General features: G+C 35.7%; 1 protein-coding gene across 1 annotated transcript in view; it reads right to left on the bottom strand.

Annotated features, from left to right (window-relative positions):
- Window positions 1-22,126, bottom strand: part of CATSPERE (catsper channel auxiliary subunit epsilon) — a gene marked incomplete at its 3' end in the record, with an annotated part of 219,030 nt that overhangs the window by 91,076 nt on the left and 105,828 nt on the right. The window contains exons 9-10 of the mRNA XM_079107281.1: window positions 15,662-16,154; window positions 1,378-1,855 (exon numbers count right to left, since the gene is read on the bottom strand). Coding sequence (XP_078963407.1) covers window positions 1,378-1,855; window positions 15,662-16,154 — 971 coding nt within the window. The remainder of the gene's footprint in view (window positions 1-1,377; window positions 1,856-15,661; window positions 16,155-22,126) is intronic.

Below are 22,126 nucleotides of genomic sequence, written 5' to 3'. Positions count from 1 at the left end.
ATACAATGGAGAAAAGACAGCCTCTTCAACAAATGGCTGAGAAAACTGGAAATCCATATGCAGTAAAATGAAATTAAACCCCTATCTCTCAACCTGTACAAAACTCAACTCAAAATGGATCAAGGATCTAGGAATCAGATCTGAGACCCTTCACCAAATAGAAGAAAAAGTAGACCCGCATCTTCATCATGTCGGCTTAGGAGCAGACTTCTTTAACAAAACCCCCAGAGCGCAAGAAATAAAAGCAAGAATCAATAAATAGGATGAATTCAAACTAAAAAGCTTTTTCTCAGCAAAGGAAACAATCAATAATGTGAAAAGAGAGCTGACAGAATGGGAGAAAATCTTTTCCACACACATTTCAGACAGAGCACTAATCTCCAAAATGTATAGAGAACTTAAAAAATGTTACACCAAAAATACACAGAACCTAATCAATAAAGGTTAAGGAACTGGGCAGACACTTCTCAGAAGAAGATATACAGGTGATCCACAAATTTATGAAAAAGTGCTCATCATCCCTTAGTAATTAGAGAAATGCAAATCAAAACCACCCTAAGATTTTATTTAACTCCAATTAGAATGGCTATTATCAAGAACACAAGCAATAATAAGTGTTGGTGTGGATGTGGGGAAAAAGGCGTACACATACATTGCTGGTGGAGTTGCATATTGGTTCAACCACTCTGGAAAGCAGTATGGAGAGTTCTCAAAAAACTTGGAATGGACCCACCATTTGACCTAGCTATCCCACTCCTTGGTTTATACCTAAAGGACTTAAAGTCAGCATACTACAGTGAGGCAGTCACATCAATGTACATAGCTGCTCAATTCACAATAGCTAGATTGTGGAACCAACCTAGATGCCCTTCAATTGATAAGTGGATAAAGAAACTATGGTATATATACACAGTGGAACATTACTCAATTATAAAGAATAAAATTATGGCATTTGCTGGTAGATGGATGGAGTTGGAGAATATCATGAAAAGTGAAATAAGCCAAGCCCAAAAAACCAAAGGCTAAATTTTTTCTCTGATAAGTGGATGATGATACATAGTGAGGGGTACAGAGGGGTGCAAGAGAAGAATGGAGGCACTTTGTATGGTGTAGAGGAAAATGGGGGAGGATGGGGTGGGGGTAGGAAAGATAGTGACTGAGACAATATTATTACCCTATGTATACGATGATTATATGAATGGTGTGAATATACATTGTGTACAACCATAGAAATGAAAAGTTGTACACCATTTGTGTACGATGAATCAAAATGCAGTCTGTAAACATAAAAATTTTTTAAAAAATTGCTATATCTTCATAAAGAAGATGTTTGTAATAAAATCTAGAATAATTTTAGAATAATTGAGAATAACTTACCTATAAAAATGTCATGAATAATGCTGTCATCTGATATTGTTGATAGGTTTCCAGTTCCTGTACTTGTTTGTATAATTCCAGCATTAGTGAAATTTTGATAATAATAGTATATAGTATGTTTGTCCCACAGTACTAAATCTGGCATTGCTGAAAATAGGAAACGTGGAACTAAAAAAGTGTTGATGGGGACATCTAATAAAAAATCTTGGTATGCCCATTCTTCTGAATCTTCATTATATATCACTAAGTAAATCCTCTTGGTGACAGTGCATGTTGTGCAGTAATTTAAAAACACGGCTATTTCCAGAGGATGTCCTGTATATTCAACATTGTGTATGGTCAGAGTACTGGTTGGTGCAAGATTTAAAAGAGCTTTGAGTTTTGTAGTAGTCGTCAGTTTGATATATCTCTCTGGATAATATCCAAGGTAAATTTCATTTTCTGTCCAGATTGCCATACTGCTTTTTCTTCCTTTACTCTGTGAAAAAGAAAATTGAAAACAAGTAGAAAGATCTTCTGTTTTAGGGAGAGGTCTAACAATTCCTATGTTCCATTTTACTACATTTATAAATAAAATGTAGGGGCTGGGAGTATAGCTCAGTGGTAGAGAGGGTACTTAGCATGCATGAGAACATGAATTCAATCCCCAGCACCAAAAAATAAATTAATCAAGTAAAAGGTAATAATTACTGAGCTCAATTTTGTTTTAGTATATTTTGTAATAATACTTCAGGCAGAGAGATACATTAAATAAAACTATATCACATTACATATAATCATAAAAACTAGTCCCTTAAATTTATTCTTCCATATGTTGTTTCTATTAGAATAATAAGCATAAGTTCCTTTTTAACTATTTTTTTCTCTTAATTTTTATTTGTTCTTTTTAGTTATATATGACAGTAGAATGTATCTTGACATATTATACATACAAGGAATACAACTTCCCATTCTTGTGATTGTACATGTTGTGGAATTATATTGGTTATGTATTTATATATGAACACAGGAAGTATACCATTCATTCTACTGTCTCTCCTGTTCCCATTCTCCCTCCCTTCCCATCATGACCCTTTGTATAATCAATTGAACTTCTAACCTCGCCCCATTGTGTGTTAGCATCCACAAATCAGAGAGAAATTTAGGCCTTTGGTTTTTTGGGATTGGCTTATTTCACTCAGCATGATATTCTCCAGACCCTTCAATTTAATTTAATTCTTCTTTATGGCTGAGTAATACTCCATTGTGTATATATAGCACATTTTCTTTAACCATTCATCTGTTGAAGAGCACCTAGGTTGGTTCCATAACTTAGCTATTGTGAATTGAGCTGCTATAAATATTGATGTGGCCATGTCACTATAGTATGCTGATTTTTAAGTCCTTTGGGTATCTGCTGAGGGGTGGGATAACGGGGTCAAATGGTGATTCTATTCCAAGTTTTCTGAGGAATCACCCTATTGCTTTCTAGAGTGGCTGCACCAATTTGCAGTCCCACAATGTATGAATGAACCTTTCCCCCACATTCACGCCAACACTTATTGTTACTTGTATTCCTGATCATTGTCATTCTGACTGGAGTAAGATGAAATCTCAGTGTAGTTTTAATTTGCTTTTCTGTAATTACTAGAGATGTTGAACATTTTTCCATATATTTGTTGACCATTCATATTTCTTCTTCTGTGAAGTGTCTGGTAAATTCCTTTGTCCATTTATTGATTGGGTTATTTGTTTTCTGGTGTTAAGTTTTTTGAGTTCTTTATATATTCTGGAGATTAATGCTCTATCTGAGGTACAGAATGTAAGCTCTCTCTTCACACTCTTGGGGAATTATTGTATAAACAATTATTGGGAATTATTTGTTTTCCTTTTTAGTATTCTGAAAGACTGTCTAGAACTGATAGCATTTGTTTTAAAAATATATGGTTGAATTCACCAGTGAAATTTCCTTGGCTTAGAGTTTTCTTTGTGGGGTGGGCTTTTAATAACAAATTCAGTTTCTTTAATTGACAGCTTATTCATGCTTTTTTTTTCTTTTAGAGTAAATTTTAGTAATTTGCGTCTTTCAAGAAATTTGTCCATTTCATTTGTTTTGAATTGATTGTTTAAAATTTTTATTAAAAAGTTGTTCAGAACATGTTATCTGTTTAATAGCAATAGAATTTGTAGTGATATCTCCTTACAAATGTGATATTGATAATTTGTGTTTTCTCTCATTATCTTTATCAATCTAGTTAAAGAGTTATAGGTTTTATTGATTTTTCATAGAACCAGCTTTTGATTTCATTGATTTTTTTGCTACAGTTTTCCATACCATTAATTTATCCACTAATTTTTGTTGTTTACACTCTTCTGCTTACTTTCTTCAAACTGCCCTTCTTTTCCCCATTTCTTAATGTGGAAGTGGAAGTAATTGAGACATTTCTTCTAATAAATTATAAATTTCCCTTGGTACTGCTTTATTTGCATCCCACAAGTTTTGAAATGATCTGTTTCCATTTCATTTCAGTTAATATTTTTCTAATTGCTTTTGAATTTTGGTCTTTGATTCATAGGTTATTTAGTGGGTTATTTAGTTTCCTAATATTTGGGGGATATTGCAGACATCTTTTTGTCTGCATCTTAAGTCTGGTGTTGTTAGAGAACATAGTTTGTATGAAATGAATAATTTCATATCAAGGTTTGTTTTACAGTACAGAACAGGACCTATGTTGGGTGAATGTTCTGTGTTTATTTGGAAAGAATGTCTTGTTGGGCAGTGTGTCCTATAACTAACAGTTTGATGCAGATGGTTGACAGTGTTTAATTTGTCAACAACCTTACTGATTTTCTATTTCTTCTATCAATTATTTAGGAAATATTGACTATACATATGGATTTTATCTATTTTTTCTTAAGTTTCATTACTTTATTGCTTCATGTATTTTGAAACTCTGACACTAGGTTCATAAATTTTATGATTTTATATGTTTTTGATAAATTGACCCTATTATTAATAGGAAATGACCTTTATTGACTATACTTATGGATTTTATCTATTTTTTCTTAAGTTTCATTACTTTATTGCTTCATGTATTTTGAAACTCTGACACTAGGTTCATAAATTTTATGATTTTATATGTTTTTGATAAATTGACCCTATTATTAATAGGAAATGACCTTTATCCCTGGTAATATTCCATGTTTTAAAATACACTTTGATATTACTACAGCTACTATATTTTAATTAGTGTTATCTCTTCTTTTACTTCTATGCTGTAGGTACATGAAGTTGAGCCTTGCTATTTTAGATACCTCACATAAGTGGATTCATCTAATATTTTTTTCCTTTTGTGTCTTACTTTCCTAGAAGAATATCCTCCAATTTAATTCACATTGTTGCAAATAGGATTCCTTCATTTTAAAGACTTAATAATATTTCTTTTTTCAAAAAATTTTGTTATTCTGAAAATATTAAGTTTTGTTTTAATTGATAATTATACATACTTATGGGGTACAAATGTGGTGTTTTAATATAAGTACAGTAAATATAACAAGTAATAATAAGTATAATGTATAATGATCAAATCTAGACTTGGACAGTTTCTCCACATGTGCACAACTATTAGCACTTTGCATGATGCTAATTAGCATTAGCATATACATTGTCTTAAACATTTATCACTTCTTAGTGGTGAAAACATTAAAAATACTCCCTTCTTTTTTGAATTGTACAAGACGTTAATGTGAATTACAGTCACCCTACTGTGTAATAGAACAATGGAACTTTTTCCTCTTATCTAATTATAAAGTTGTATCTATGATCAACCTCTCCCCAGTTCCACTTCGAGCCTCTGGTAACCCCTATTCTCTCAATTTCTATGAGATAAATTTTTTTAGATTCCACATATGAGCAATAGTATGCAGTATTTGTCTAAGAGACTGATTTATTTCACTTAGCATAAAATCTTCCAGGTTCAACTATATTGTTTAAATGTCAGGATTTCATTATTTTTTTTATATCTGAATAGTACACAATTGTGTATATGCACTAGATATTTTCATCCATTTATGTGTTGATGAACACTATCACAGTCCATTTTCCATTACATAATAAAATACTTGAGTCAGGTATTTGGAGAGAGTGGATTATTTAACTCGCAATTCTGTAGGTTCAAAAGCATGGCCCTGGTATTGGCTCAGCTCTGGTGAGGGCCCTCTTGGATGCATTACATCATGGAAGATTGCATCATGGTGGAAGCATGTGTAGGAGTGAGAGTATACATTACCAAATGAGAAAGCAGGGAATTACTGGAGTTAGGCTTGGATTTTTATAAACCTAAGAGCTCAGTGGCCCTCAAAGACTACCTTATTCCAATTAAGGGCAGCTTACCCAATGACCTAAATATCTCTCATTAGGACCTACCTCTTAAAAATTATACCTCTCCAAATTGCCACAGCCAGGACCAAACTTCTAACACATGAAACATTGAAGCAGATACACTTAAACTGTATCTAGACCATAGTAAACATTTAAGTTGATTCCCTATCTCAGATATTTCAAAATGTACAGCAGAAAACATGGGAATGCAGATATCTCTTCAACATACTTATTTCATTTCCTTTGGATATATAGCCAATAGTGAGATTGCTATAGTGGCTCTATTTTTAATTTTTTGAGGAAACTTTGCATTAGGGTTCTCTAGAGGAACAACCAACAGGAAGTATGATTATAAAAAGAGGGTTTTATTAGATTGGCTTACATGACCAGAAGCTGGTTAGTCCACAATGGCTGTCTGCAGCTGGAGAGCTGGAAGAACCAGTAATTGTGCAGTCCAAGAGGTGGAAGCCCCAGAGCAACAAGGATCAACAGTGCTACCCTAGTCTGAGACCAAGGCTTCTGGAAACTACCTGCAGAATCACTGGCAGAGTGAAGAAATGATGATCAACGCAGCAATCAAGAACCCGTTCAAGAAGAGCTGAGCTTGCATTTGCATCTGCTTCCTTGTTCTTCTAACTTTTATTCCATCCAAGCCACCATCCTATTGGGTGGTGCTACCCACACTTAGGGTTCTCCACTTCAGTTCACTATCCCACACTCTAATCATTCCTAGACTTGCCCTCATGGACACACCCAGAAGCCTCTTAATCATTGTCATCTCTTAATCCAATCGAGTTGACAATTCAAATTAACCATTACAAACTTCCTACTGTTTTCCATAATAGCTATGCTAATTTATATTCCCAAGAACAGCATATAGGGTTCTCTTTTCTATACCTTGTCATCAAAACTTATTTCTTTTGCTTTTTTGATGATATTTATTGTAACTAGAGTAAAGTGGTATCTCATTGTGGTTTTGATTTGTACTTTTCTGATGACTAGTGTTGTTAAGCATTTTTTTCAGGTACCTGTTGGGTATTGTCTTTTGAGAAATGTTTGTTCAGTTCTTTTGCCCATTTAAAAATTGGGTTATTTTTTCTATTGAGTTGTTTGATTTCATTAAATATTTTTGATATTAATCCCTTATTATATATATGTTTTTTAAAATATTATCTCCCATTCAGTGGGTTATCTCTTCACTCTGGTGTTTCCTTTGCTGTGCAGAAACTTTTTAGTCAGATGTATCCCATTTGTCTATATTTGCTGTTGTATGTTTACTTTTGAGGTCTTATTCAAAAAATTATTGACCAGACCAATGTCATGGACTTCCCCATTTTATTGTTTTGGGTCTTACATTTAAGTCTTTAATCCATTTTTAGTTCACTTTTGCATGCAATTTTCCTGCATGTATCCAGTTTTATCAACATCCTGTATTGAAAAGGCTAACCTTTCTCCAGGATTTGTTCTTATCTTCCCTTTGGCAAATAGATTGGCTGTGAGTGGATTTATTTTGGGGCCTTCTATTGTGTTCTATTGGTCTGTGTGTCAGTTTATCAAAGAGATATCTGCATTCCCATGTTCTCTGCAGCATTATTCACAGTATTCAAGATGTGGAATCAATTCTAACTGAGAATCATCAAATGGATAGAGAAAATGTGATACATACTCATAGTGGAGTACTATCCAGCCTTATAAATAAGGGAATTCATTATTAGGGATAACATGGATGGAATTAGAGAATATTATACTTGGTGAAACAACTCAGGCACAGAAAAACAAATACTACCTGTCCCCAAGTATATGTAGAATCTAAAATAATTGAATTCATAGAAGCAGAGTGTGGAGTGGTCACTACAGAGTCTAGCAGGTAGAGGGAGTGGGAAGATGATATCAAAGAGCAAACATAAAAAAATCCACACAGGAAAAATATTGGGCTTTGCTTCTGTTTTTGAAACATATTGCACACCATGGTAAATAGTTGATAATATAGTTTTGTGCATTTCAAATGTGTTAGGAGAGTACACTTCTAAATGTGCTTATAACAAAAAATAATATTAAAGGTGATATGGTAACTAGCTTGATTTCATTATTCTTCACTGTATTCCTAAATCATAACATCATTTTGTACTCCATGAGTTTATACAATTGTACATTTACAATAAAAATGTAAGGTTTTAACAGTTATTTTTAGATCTTTAAAATTTTTGGAAATATTATCCAGGTACAGAAAACAAAGGACCAAATAAAAATGTGCATCACTCAAGCTTATCACAACGCAAAAGCCTGTGTAATGACTATTCAGGTTAAAATACAAAATGTCAACAGAACTCCAAACTGCCACTCATCCTCTTTCTTAGTCAATATACCTTTTGCTTTCAGGACAGCTGTCATCCTAGACTTAGAGACAATAATGTCTCTGCTTTTAGATTGACTGTATCATGCCAGTTAATGGGTTTTTCCTCTTTTTTGAATATTTATTTATTTAAATCTGTTAAAACACATTTCTCTTCTGTCAGTTTTGAAACTTGAATGTCCTTGCAAGAATGATTCTTCTCTTTGCTATTTTGGATGACACTTTTTCTTTATGTGCTTTGCCATTTTTGAATGTGAGGTCAATTTTGTCAGGAAATTATTTGTGGACATTTTTTATGTTTTTTTTAAAAATTTATTTATTTTAATTAAAAATCATAAATTTACATAGGGCAATATTGTTTGATTCATTGTGTTATATTTTCCCTTCCCCTCCACCCCTCCCACCCCTCTTTTCCCTCTATACAGTCCTTCCTTTCTCCATTCTTACCACCCTCCTTATCCCTAACCCTAAACCTAACCCTAACCCTAACTCTAACCCCTCATAACCCCCCCCCTTAATGTCCTCATCTGCTTATCAGCGAGATCATTCGTCCTTTAGTTTTTTGAGATTGGCTTATCTCACTTAGCATGATATTCTCCAATTTCATCCATTTGCCTGCAAATGCCATAATTTTATCATTCTTCATGGCGGAGTAATATTCCATTGTATATATATGCCACAGTTTCTTTATCCATTCATCAACTGAAGGGCATCTAGGTTGGTTCCACAATCTGGCTATTGTGAATTGAGCAGCTATGAACATTGATGTGGCTGTATCTCTGTAGTATGCTGATTTTAAGTCCCTTGGGTATAGGCCGAGGAGTGGGATAGCTGGGTCAAATGGTGGTTCCATTCCAAGCTTTCTGAGGAATCTCCATACTGCTTTCCAGAGTGGCTGCACTAATTTGCAACCCCACCAGCAATGTATGAGTGTACCTTTTTCCCCACATCCTTGCCAACACCTATTGTTGCTTGTGTTCTTGATAATCACCATTCTAATTGGGGTGAGATGGAATCTTAGGGTGGTTTTGATTTGCATTTCTCTTATGACTAGAGATGTTGAACATTTTTTCATATATCTGTTGATTGCTTGTACATCTTCTTCTGTGAAGTGTCTGTTCATTTCCTTAGCCCATTTGTTGATTGGATTATTTGTATACTTGGTGTAGTGTTTTTTGAGTCTTTATATATTCTGGAAATTAGCGCTCTATCTGAAGTATGAGTGGCAAAGATATTCTCCCACTCTGTAGGCTCTCTCTTCACATTACTGATAGTTTCCTTTGCTGAGAGAAAGCTTTTTAGTTTGACTCTATCCCAGTGGTTGATTTTAGCTTTTATTTCTTGTGCTATGGGAGTCCTGTTAAGGAAGTCTGATCCTAAGCCAACAAGTTGAAGGTTTGGATCTACTTTTTCTTCTATAAGATGCAGGGTCTCTGGTCTGATTCCAAGGTCCTTGATCCATTTTGAGTTGAGTTTTGCGCAGGGTGAGAGATAGGGATTTAGTTTCATTCTGTTGCATATGGATTTCCAGTTTTCCTAGCACCATTTGTTGAAGAGGCTATCTTTTCTCCATTGCATATTTTTGGCCCCTTTGTCTAGTATGAGAAAATTGTATTTATTTGGGTTTGTGTCCATGTCCTCTATTATGTACCATTGATCTACCTGTCTATTTTGGTACCAATACCATGCCGTTTTTGTTACTATTGCTTTGTAATAGAGTTGAAGATCTGGTATTGCGATACCCCTTGCTTCACTCTTTCTACTTTAGCTATTCTGGGTTTCTTATTCTTCCAGATGAATTTCATAATTGCTTGCTCTATTTCTCTAAGGTACATCATTGGGATTTTAATTGGAATTGTATTGAATCTGTATAGCACTTTTGGTAGTATGGCTGTTTTGACAATATTAATTCTGCCTATCCAAGAACATGGGAGATCTTTCCATCTTCTAAGGTTTTCTTTCATTTCTTTCTTTAGTGTTCTGTAGTTCTCATTGTAGAGGTCTTTCACCTCTTTTGTGAGATTGATTCCCAAGTATTTTATTTTTTTCGAGGCTATTGTGAATGGGGTAGTTTTCCTAATTTCTCTTTCTGAAGATTCATCACTTATGTATAAAAATGCGTTGGATTTATGGGCATTGATCTTGTAACCTGCTACTTTACTGAATTCACTTATGAGTTCTAAGAGTTTTCTGGTGGAATTTCCAGGTTCCTCTAAATATATAATCATGTCATCAGCTAACAGGGATAGTGTGAGTTCCTCTTTTCCAATTCGTATCCCTTTAATTTCTTTGGTTTGTCTAATTGCTCTGGCTAGAGTCTCAAGAACGATATTGAATAGAAGTGGTGAAAGAGGGCATCCCTGCCTTGTTCCAATTTTTAGGGGGAATGCTTTCAGTTTTTCACCATTTAGAATGATATGGGCCATGGGCTTAGCGTAGATGGCCTTTACAATGTTAAGGAATGATCCCACTACACCAATTTTCTCTAGTGTTTTGAGATGAAGGGATGCTGTATTTTATCGAATGCTTTTTCTGCATCTATCAAAATAATCATGTGATTCTTAACTTTTAGTCTGTTGATATGGTGAATGACATTGATTGATTACCGGATGTTGAACCAACCTTGCATCCCTGGGATAAAACCCACTTGATTGTGGTGCACTCTCTTTTTAATATGTTTTTGTATGCGATTTGCTAAAATTTTGTTGAGAACTTTTGTGTCGATGTTCATTAAGGATATTGGTCTGAAATTTTCTTTCCTCGATGTGTCTCTGTCTGGTTTAGGTATGAGGGTGATATTGGCTTCATAGAATGAGTTTGGGAGGGTTCCCTCCTCTTCTATTTTATGGAATACTTTGAGAAGTATTGGAATGAGCTCTTCTTTAAAGGTTTTGTAGAACTCGGCTGAGAACCCATCTGGTCCCGGACTTTTCTTTGTTGGTAGGCTTTTGAAGATCTCTTCTATTTCATTGCTTGAAATTGATTTATTTAAGCTGTGTATGTCCTCCTGGTTCAGTTTAGGTAATTCATATGTCTCTAGAAACTTGTTGATGTCTTCGAGGTTTTCTGTTTTGTTGGAGTATATATTTTCAAAATAGCTTCTAATTATGTTTTGTATTTCACTCGTGTCTGTTGTGATATTTCCTTGTTCATTCCGAATTTTGGTAATTTGAGTTTTCTCCCTCTTTCTCTTTGTTAGTGTGGCTAAGGGTTTATCAATTTTGGTTATTTTTTCGAAGAATCAACTATTTATTTTGTTAATTTTTCCGATTGTTTCTTTTGTTTCAATTTCCTTGATTTCGGCTCTGATTTTAACTATTTCCTGTCTTCTACTACTTTTGGTGTTGGTCTGCTCTTCTTTTTCTAGGGCTTTGAGCTGTAGTGTTAAGTCGTTTATTTGTTGATTTCTACTTCTTTTGTTGAATGCGCCCCATGAAATAAATTATCCTCTAAGTACTGCTTTCATAGTGTCCCAGAGATTTTGATATGATGTGTCTTTGTTCTCGTTTACTTCTAAAAACTTTTTTATTTCCCTCCTGATGTCTTCTGTTATCCATTCATCATATAATAGTGTATTATTTAATCTCCAGGTGTTGGAATAGTTTCTGTTTTTTATTCTGTCATTTATTTCTAATTTCAGTCCATTATGATCTGATAGAATACAAGGCAGTATCTCTATCTTCTTGTATTTGCTAACGGTAGCTTTGTGGCATAAGACATGGTCTATTTTAGAGAAGGATCCATGTGCTGCTGAGAAGAAAGTGTATTTGTTTTTTGTTGGATGGTATATTCTATATAAGTCGGTTAAGTCTAAATTGTTGAATGTGTTATTGAGATCTATGGTTTCTTTATTCAATTTTTGTTTGGACGATCTATCCAGCGGTGAGAGAGGTGTGTTAAAATCGCCTAGTATTCTTGTGTTGTGGTCTATTTGATTTCTGGAATTGAGAAGGATTTGTTTGACATACATGGATGAGCCAATGTTTGGGGCATAGATGTTTATGATTGTTATGTCTTGCTGATTTATGCTTCCCTTAAGCAGTATGCAATGTCCTTCTTTATCCCTTCTGACTAGTTTTGGCTTGAATTCCACATTATCTGAAATGAGGATGGATACTCCAGCTTTTTTGCCGTGTCCGTGTGCATGGTATGTTTTTTCCCATCCTTTCACCTTTAGTCTATGGGTATCTCTTTCTATGAGATGAGTCTCTTGCAGGCAGCAAATTGTTGGATTTTTCATTTTAATCCATTCTGCCAGTCTATGCCTTTTTATTGATGAGTTCAGGCCATTAACATTCAGGGTTATTATTGTGATATGATTTGTATTCCCGGTCATTTGACTCATTTTTGTTTTTTGACATGATTTGGTTTCCCCTTTATTTGGCTATTCCTTTAGGCTAGTTCCTCCCGTTGCTGATTTGCATTGTTGTTTTTCATGTCTTCCTCATGGAATATTTTGCTGAGAATGTTCTGCAATGCTGGCTTTCTTTTTGTAAATTCCTTTAGTTTTTGTTTATCATGGAAGGATCTTATTTCATCATCAAATCTGAAAGTAAGTTTTGCTGGATATAAGATTCTTGGTGTGCATCCATTTTCTTTCAGGGCTTGGTAAATGTTGTTCCAGGCCCTTCTAGCTTTTAGGGTCTGGATTGAAAAATCTGCTAATATTCTTATTGGTTTCCCCCTGAACGTAATGTGATTCTTTTCTCTCGCGGCCTTTAAAATTCTGTCTTTATTTTGTATGTTAGGTATTTTCATAATAATGTGCCTTGGTGTGGGTCTGTTGTAATTTTGTATATTTGGAGTCCTATAAGCCTCTTGTACTTAGTTTTCCATTTCATTCTTCAGATTTGGGAAATTTTCTGATATTATTTCATTGAATAGATTGTTTATTCCTTTAGTTTGTTTCTCTAAGCCTTCCTCAATCCCATTAATTCTTAAATTTGGCCTTTTCATGATATCCCATAATTCTTGTGGATTCTGTTCATGATTTCTTACCATCTTTTCTCTTTGGTCAACTTTGTTTTCAAGCTTAAATATTTTGTCTTCAATATCTGAGGTTCTGTCTTCCAGGTGTTGTATCCTATTGGTTATGCTTCTATGGAGTTTTTAACTTGGTTTATAGTTTCCTTCATTTCAAGGATTTCTGTTTGGTTTTTTCTCAATATCTCTAACTCTTTATTGAAATGATCTCTTGCTTCCCATATTTGCTCTTTTAACTGTTGATTGGTGCAATCATTTAATGCCTGCATTTGCTCTTTCATCTCCTCGTTTGCTTCCCTGATTGTTTTAATTATGTACATTCTGAACTCCCTTTCTGACATTTCTTCTGCTGTGCTGTTATTGGGTTTTATTGATATCGTATCTATGTTTGTTTGGGACATTTTCTTCCCTTGTTTTCTCATATTGGTCCGATGTCAGTGGGACTTTGTGATATTACAGAATTCTTCTATTGGCTTATAGTGTCCCTGTAGATTTCCAGTGTATCACCTTCCTGCCTTCAGTAGCCTGAAGTCTTGGAGTAACTTGATAATGCAGTGTTTCCAATGAAAGCTGCCCCTAGCCTGCTACTGGTTCTAGGACTTGGAGCTGGCTCTGTGTGGAAAAGCTCTCACTGGGGGTCTGCTCCGAGAAGCTAGCCTGGAAAGGCACTTCCCGCTGGAGGGGGCCGGGCTGCGGGCTGCTTGGGGAAGTCCCTGGCTGCCCTGTCCTGGTCCCTGAAGCAACCTGTGGGCAGGAACTCGCCGCCCTGGTTCAGGGACTTGAAGCTTGGTTCTGTGCAGAAAGGCTCTCACTGGGGGGCCTGCTCTGAGATGCTGGAGAATCTGGCCCTGTGGGAGGAGCCCACTGCTGGAGTGTGCAGAGCTGCCTGGAGAAGACTCTAGCTGCCCTGCCGTACTCTAATAAGCCACCCGAATCTGGGCCTGCTGCCTGGGCAGTGCTTCACCGGGTGGGGGAGACTCACCCCGTGGCTCTATTTTAGTCCGAGTCTCTCAATGCCTCCCCTTCTTGAATCCTGGGTTCTGGAGTGACTGGAGATGCAGTCACCCTCTAGTCCGCCATCTTGGATTGCCCGGTGGAAAAAGCCTGCGTGGGGCAGGGGCAGGTCCGCCTGGAGAGGTCTCTGGCTGCCTTGCCCTGGTCCCAGAGGCTGCTTGGGGGCTGGAGGTCACTGCTGGCTTGGGGACTTGTGGCTGGCTCTGTGTAGAAAGGCTCTCACTGGGTGGTCTGCTCCGAGAAGCTAGCCTGGAAAGGCGCTTCCCGCTGGAGGGGGCCGGGCTGCAGGCTGCTTGGGGAAGTCCCTGGCTACCCTGTCCTGGTCCCTGTAGCAACCTGTGTGTGGGAACTTGCCGCCCTGGTTCAGGGACTTGAAGCTTGGTTCTGTGCAGAAAGGCTCTCACTGGGGGGCCTGCTCCGAGATGCTGGAGAATCTGGCCCTGTGGGAGGAGCCCACTGCCAGAGTGCGCAAAGCTGCCTGGGGAAGACTCTAGTTGCCCTACCCTACTCTAATAAGCTACCCGAATCCGGGTCTGCTGCCTGGGCAGAGCTTCACCGGGTGGGGGAGACTCGCCCCATGGCTCTATTTTAGTCTGAGTCTCTCAACGCCTCCCCTTCTTGAATCCTGGGTTCTGGAGTGACTGGAGATGCAGTCACCCTCTAGTCCGCCATCTTGGATCCTGTGGACATTTTTTAAAGCCTGACTTCAGGATTTATCCTTCCAAAAAGGATTTGTGTTTGCTTTTGCTTGATGTTTGGCTTAATGTTTCTTTCTTTTTTTCCTCCCCCCCCCCCTTTTTTTTTAATAACCTAAGCACTATAGATTTGGGCTCCAATGTGAATGTGAATTGGCTTCTATTCATTAATTCCAAAGGAAACTTTCTCTCTGTTTCTAAAATTAAAGCTGACATAGACTTAATTTTATTGGGAACTCTTTGAAGATCTTTATTTTATGCAAAAAGTTATTATTAGATTTCCTACTTTGTCAGGCCAGAGGCTTTTGTCTCCTGGCACCAGAGTTCTGATTAGCTAGGGTCAGTCCTGAGGGGAGCTGAGATTTTGGAGTTTGCTTGTTCCTCTGGATTACTGCTCCAGGACCACTGAGGAGTTCTCTTACTTCCCTATAAGCCCAATGATGTAGTTAAAAGAATATTCAAATTTTTGGGATAGCATTTTAAGTGTTTTTTAGTGAGAGAGTGTCAGTATATCTTATTCACCACATTGTCATAAATGGAAGATTTGGTTCATTTTTTACAGCACACAGTCTTTGGGGGAACATTTTTGGGGTGTCTTTTGCCCATATCAAAGTGAAAAAAAGTCCTCATGATACAATTGAATTACTGTGTATAACAACATACAAGATCATTTTTATTCTTTGTTGTTGTAAGCACATCTCTATAAAGAGGCTGCTAAGAAACTGAGTCAGAAAGATAAAGCTGTTTACAGTCTTAGAAAAATATAATTATGCAAAATGCAGTGTAGGAAGTATAGTTTCTGATATATCACTTAACAAATGGTATGGTACATATATCTAAATGTCTATGTATAATATATACACAAAATCTTTCACTAACCTTAAATAGAAACTTGATCCAACACCATCTTCTTGATGTAATGCCAACAATTTCACCTTCAGGAAGATGTTTATCTCTTCCCATTTTTTGAAATGTTTCAAGATTTTTTAGGTAAAGAACACCATTTATCAGAAAAAATATTCCATCACGTGACATGTTCACCTGATCCACACTGTGCCTTTCACTGTCGCTCAGAACATCTGGAGGCACTCTGACTCTGTTCCAGGTGCGGAATGAATCGTTGGTTTGAAAGGTTTCCATGTCAGCTACTACAACAGCAAATGTAGGAACACAAGCAAGACAGGAATACTTCAACTGACTACCAGCTGGAGAAGAGATTGGTAAAAAGCCAGGAACCTCAGGTATGGTCATGAAAGGAAAAGTCAGTAGAAAAGGAGAATCTGCAATAAAGCAATCTTGAAAAGTCACTTCGTTTCCTCTAATCTCCATTACTGCATCATCTGCGGTCATTGGTAAGTTAATATACCACAGCCTAAGAAGAGAAAAATAAAAAAGAATAAAATTATCTCTCTGCTTCTGGTCCATCTTGCAGATGGACCATCTTTAAAGTTTTTTATTTTTATCAACATAAATCTGGATAAGACAAATAATACCAAAATTCTACCACTGTTCCATTTCTTCTCATTTTTCCATTTTTGTCCCAAAGGAAAATAATCTTGACTCTTAAAGTTCTTTCTTCTGCAATGTGTTTCCGTATTCCTAAATAGTCTTATACTGCTCTTTGTTAACGTAATCTTTATACATTATCTACTGCCTTCCTACATGGAAGAGGAAGATGTATCTCTTATATATCATGCCCATCTATACATCTTCTCTCCTTATCTCTCAAATTATACCACAATGAGTAGTTAAATCAGTGGAATCTTTATATGGTTATTAATATGCAAATATTGCTGATTGTTAAGTCAGCTACACTATGATTATATTTTCTTTTACACAGATTATACATATATAATTTTTCCCAGAGTTAATAATTATTTGTTTTAAAAATTTCCATTTTTGTTTAGGGTCTGGGGTGTAGCTTAGTGGTAGAGTGCTAGACAATCAATCCCCAGTACCATTCATCTCTCCACACACACAAAGTTTAATTTTCAGTTTTCTAATAGATATTGAAATAGTGTTCCACAATAACTTCCATGTGGTAAATGCAGAGGTAATCTAGTACTTCTCTCCTGGTGTTTTCCATTATTACTGTTGGGGTCAAAGTCATTATTTGTTGGATAATGTTTTGATTTTTCTTGTTTAGCCAAGTATGTTCTTTAGTGGCTTTTGTGAATCAGTGTGTAAACATACATTTTTAAAAATTCATACTTTTTTATTGGTGCATGTAAATTATACAAGAGTAAATTTCCTAGTGGCATATTTATATTCACATATAACAATTTGATTAATTTTGTTTCCCTTTGCCCTCCCAATCGCCCTCCCTGAACATATATAATTTTTGAGACCCTGAGTATCTGAAAGTACCTTTCTTTTACATACCTGATGGATAATAGGTCAGGGAGAAGGCTTTTTTTTTTTTTTTTTTTTTGGTGGTGGTGCTGGGGATTGAACTCAGGGCATTGTACATGGGAAGCATGGGAAGCAAGCACTCTACCAACTGAGCTATATCCCCAGCCCGGGAGAAGGTATTTTTGCCCAGGCCTTTAGTATTCAGAATCACTAATGAGAAAGTTGGATGACAGATTTGATTTTTGTTATTACTTAAATCTTATCTTTTTAAAAGTTTTTAGGATATTTCATTTTTTTCTGGGTAATCTGAAATTTGCTAAATTTGTGGCTAAATCTACCTTTTGAAGTAGACACAGAATGATTTGTGAAAATAGACATTTGGACACAGATCGTAGAAGTAATGAAAATCTGTAGGAGAGTTTCAAAAGGAAATCCAGATAACCTCAGGCTGGGGCATGTTTAGTTAACTACTTCTTGCGTTTCATTTCCTCAATGGATACATATTTGAGTTGGTGATGATGGCATCTGTTCACTCAGAATGAGTGCTGGTAGGTTGACAGGATTCCATGTTAGGGCAGTTCTAGAATTGTTACCAAACCTCTTATGCTCTAAACCAGGGCACCACAAAACTCAGTACAATTTCTGCTTTTTGAAAGTCATTCCATTCTTACTAACATTGGTCCTAATTGTGATTTCTTAAATACTAGTACCATGTTAGATTGTCCTCTGATTATGATAATAATCTCATGTTGCTCCCTCATAAATAGGTGTTTGTCACTCTTTTGTTTGAGTGAGCAATTGGTTATCCACAAGCCTAGGAAATAGTCCCCAAGACTTAGCCAGGGCATACTGCTCCTTTCACTTTTCTATACCTATGGTTTTGTTTTCAAATTTTTGACATTTTTTTTTTGTGACTATACACTTTCCAACTTTTTCTTTTGTTTCTTATGTGTTAGCACTCTAATATTCTTTTACAAATATATCTTATCATATTTTTGTGAAGATGCTATTCATATTAGTCAGAGTTCTCCAGAAAATCAGAAACAACGGGATACATAGGGATATACAGAAAGAGATTTATTATAAAGAATTGGCTCACGTGATTATATAAGCTAAGAATCCCCATGATCTGCCATCTGTAAGACTAGAGGCTCAGAAAAACCAGTGGTGTAGTTCTAGTCCAAGCCACAGTTCATGAGAACCACATTAGTCAGCGGTGTGAACCTTGGTCTGAGACCAGAGACTCATGAACTGCGGTGCAAATAATATAAATCCTGGTCAAAGTCTTAAAGCCTGAGAATCAGAGGAGATCATTTATGAGTGCAGGAGAAGATGGACATCCAGTTCAAGCAGGGAGTAAATTCACTCTTCCTCCACCCCTTTTTTCTATTCAGGACATTAGTGGATTGCCCAATGCTCAACCACATTGGTGAGAGTGATATTTTTTGCTCAGTCTACCAATTAAAATGCTAATCTTTTCCAGAAACATTCTTACAGATACATCCAAAAATAATGCTTTACCAGCAATTTGAGCATCCCTTAACCATCAGGTTAACACATAAAATTAACCATCATAAGTCCATCTGTTATGGTTTGGATGTGAGGTGTCCCCCAAAAGATCACGTGTGAGACAATGCAAGAAGGTTCAAAGGAGAAATGATTGGGTTGTAAGAGCCTTAACCCAATCAGTAAATTAATCCCCTGATAGGGATTAACTGAGTAGAAACTGAAGTGATAGGGTATGGTTGGAGGAGGTAGGAATTAGGGTGTGGCTTTGGGGTATATATTTGTATCTGATAAGTGGAGACTCTCTCTCTGCTTTCTGATCACCATGTGAATGCTTCCCTCTGCCACATTCTTCAGCCATGATGCTCTGCCTCACCTTGAGCCCCAAGGAATGGAGCCAGCCTTCTATGGACTAAGACCTCTGAAACTGTGAACCCCCAAGTAAACTTGTCCTCCCTATACAATTGTGCTGGTTGGGTCCTTTAGTTACAGCAATCCAAAAACTGACTAAAACAGCTACAAAGAAATGAAATTATAAATCAATAAAAAATAAATTTGGGAAGTTCACATGTATGCAAAAATTAAACCATGTACACTTAAATAACCAATGGGTCCAGGAAGGAATCACAAGGTTAAACAAAATACTTTAATATGACTGAAAGTGAAGACATGACATACCACGAAGTATGGGATGCAGCTAAAGCAGCACATCAAGGGAAATTTAGAATTGTAAGTGCCTATCTGGAGACTATCATGCTAAGTGAAATAAACCAATCCCAAAAGACAAAGGTCAAATATTCTCTCTGATATGTGGATTCTAACACACAACAAGGAGGGGAGGGAAAAATAGAAGTTCAGTGGATTAGACAAAGAGGAATGAAGGAAAGGGAGGGGAATGGAGGGAAGGGAGGGAGGGGAATAAGAACAGTGGAATGAAAAAAAAAGAGAAAGAAAAATTGATAACCTAGTTTTCCACCTTTAGAAACTGAGTAAATAAAGGCAAATTAAGCCTATAAAAATATAAGGAAAGGAATAATGAGGATTAGTGCTGAAATTAATTAAAGAATAAATATAGTGAAAAATCATTGAAAGCTAATGCTGGTTTGAAATGGTCACCAAGATTGACTAATGTTTAACTTGATTGTCAGAAAAAGAATATTCAAACTATTCAAATCAGGAATTAAAGAATATTACTACCAACATTATAGAAATAAAAAAAGAATTGTAAGGGTATCCTATTTGTCCAAATGAAATAGACAAATTTCTAGAAAAACACAAAGTACTAAAAACTGATTCAAGAAGAAATAGATTATCTGAATAGAATTATAGCAAGTTAAGAAATTAATTATTAATAATTTTTAAAAACTACCCACAAATAAAGTTCAGGTCCTGATGGCTTCATGGATGAATCCTACTCAATGATAAAAACACTCAAAAAACTAGGAATAGAAGAGAACTTTCTCAACCTAATAGTAAAGTGAATCTACGAAAAAACCACAAATAACATACTTAATGGTGAAATCTGAATAGTTGTCTTCTAATACTAGGAACAAGAAAAGATTTTTTCCCTTCACTATTTGTATTCATCACGTGTAGTAGAATTCCTAGCCATGACAATCAGTAAAGAAAAAAGAGAAATAAATAGTCTTTAGCTTGGAAAAGAAGAAGTAAAACTATTTTTATTCACACATGACATAATCTTGTATAAAGTAAATACTAAAGAGTCCACAAAACTGGCTAGAGCTAATAAACAAGTTCAGCAAGTTTTCAGGATACAAAATTGATATAGAAAAATTTAATCATATTTTTTAATACTAGTAATGAACAATCCAGAAATGAACAAACCCATTCCATTTGCAACTGCATAAAAAATAAGAACTTTACAAAAGAAGTAGAAAACTTAATACTCTGAAAATGACACAACATTTTTGAAATAAGATTTAAATAAACAGAAAGGCAGCTTATATTCATGAATGGGAAGACTTGTTATGATGACATACGCCCCAAATTGATCAGATTCAATGTAATCCCTTACAAATCCCAGCTGACTTCTTTGAACAAGCTGATCCTAAAATTTATATAAGACTCAAGAGACCCAGAAGAGTCAGTACAATCTTGAAGAAGAATAAGGATGGAAGACTGACATTTCCTGATTTTAAAACCCACTAATAAACTAAACTAATAAAAAAAAAATGTGGTGTTGGTATAAGTATAAATATACAGGGCAATAGAATAGAATTGAAAAATCTAGAAAAAATGTTTTGTTTTGTTTTGTTTTTGTACTGGGAAATGAACTCAGGAATTTGCATATCCTAGGCAAGGGCTGTACTACTGAGTTACATCTGTGTCTCTTTTTAAAAATTTTTCATTTTGAGACAGGATCTCACTGAGCTGTACAGGCTAGACTTGAACTTGTGATCCTTCTGCCTCATCCTCCTGAACAGGATTACGGGTATACACCACAATGCCCAGCTTATAACTTGACTTTTCAACAAGAGTGCCCAAACAAGACAGTGGGGAAACAATAGTCTTTCAACAAAATGCTGGGACAACTAAATCTTCAGATAGAAAATAATTAATATGGGTTGCTATCTCACACCACAAAAATGAATTCAAAATAGATCAAAGACCTAAACATAAGAGTTATAACTCTAAGACTCAGAAGAAACACTGGTAAATTTCTGTAACTTTGGATTTGGCAATGATTTCTTGGATGTAACTCCAAAAGTACAAGGAACCAAAGATAAAACAGGTAAACTGAACTTCATGAAAAACTTTGGGACTTCAAAGAGATCATGAGAATCATTAAAAGACAATCAATGAAAAAGGAAAAATATTTATAAATTATGTATCTGACTTGCATTTAGAGTTATATAAAGAATTCTTATAACTCAATAATAAAAAGACAACCAGATTATAATATGGGAAAGGAGTTGAAAAAAGGGAATATAAATGAAAAAATAAGCATATGAAAAGATGCTCTATACCATAAGTTATGAGAGAAATTCAGAACCACAATGAAGTACTACTTCACACCCTGTGCTGCAGCTATAGTTTAAAAGACAGACAAAAACAAGAGTTGGTGAGGATGTAGAGAAATTGGAATCTTCATACACCGCTAGTAGAACTGTGAAATGGTATAGCAACTTTAGAAAGCAGTCTGGCAGTTCTCATGAAGATACCATTTGACCCAGAAATTTTACTCCTAAGAGGAATGAACATGTATGGCCACACAAAAGCTGGTATACAAATGTTCATAGCAACAATATTCATAATAGCTGTACAGTGAGAAACCACCCAAATATTCATCAAATGAAGAGTGAGTCAAATGTGATGTATCCATATAGTAGAATATTATTTGGTATAAAATGGAATGAAATACTGATAAAGTACTATAACATGTACAGACCCCCAAAACATAATGCTAGCTGAGAATCGCCAGTTATAAATACTGTACATTGTATAATTCTCTTGATAGGGAAATAC

The sequence above is a fragment of the Sciurus vulgaris genome (assembly GCF_902686455.1).
Source record: "Sciurus vulgaris genome assembly, chromosome: 12".
Taxonomy (NCBI): domain Eukaryota; kingdom Metazoa; phylum Chordata; class Mammalia; order Rodentia; family Sciuridae; genus Sciurus; species Sciurus vulgaris.
This window is presented reverse-complemented; position numbering and strand designations above follow the sequence as displayed.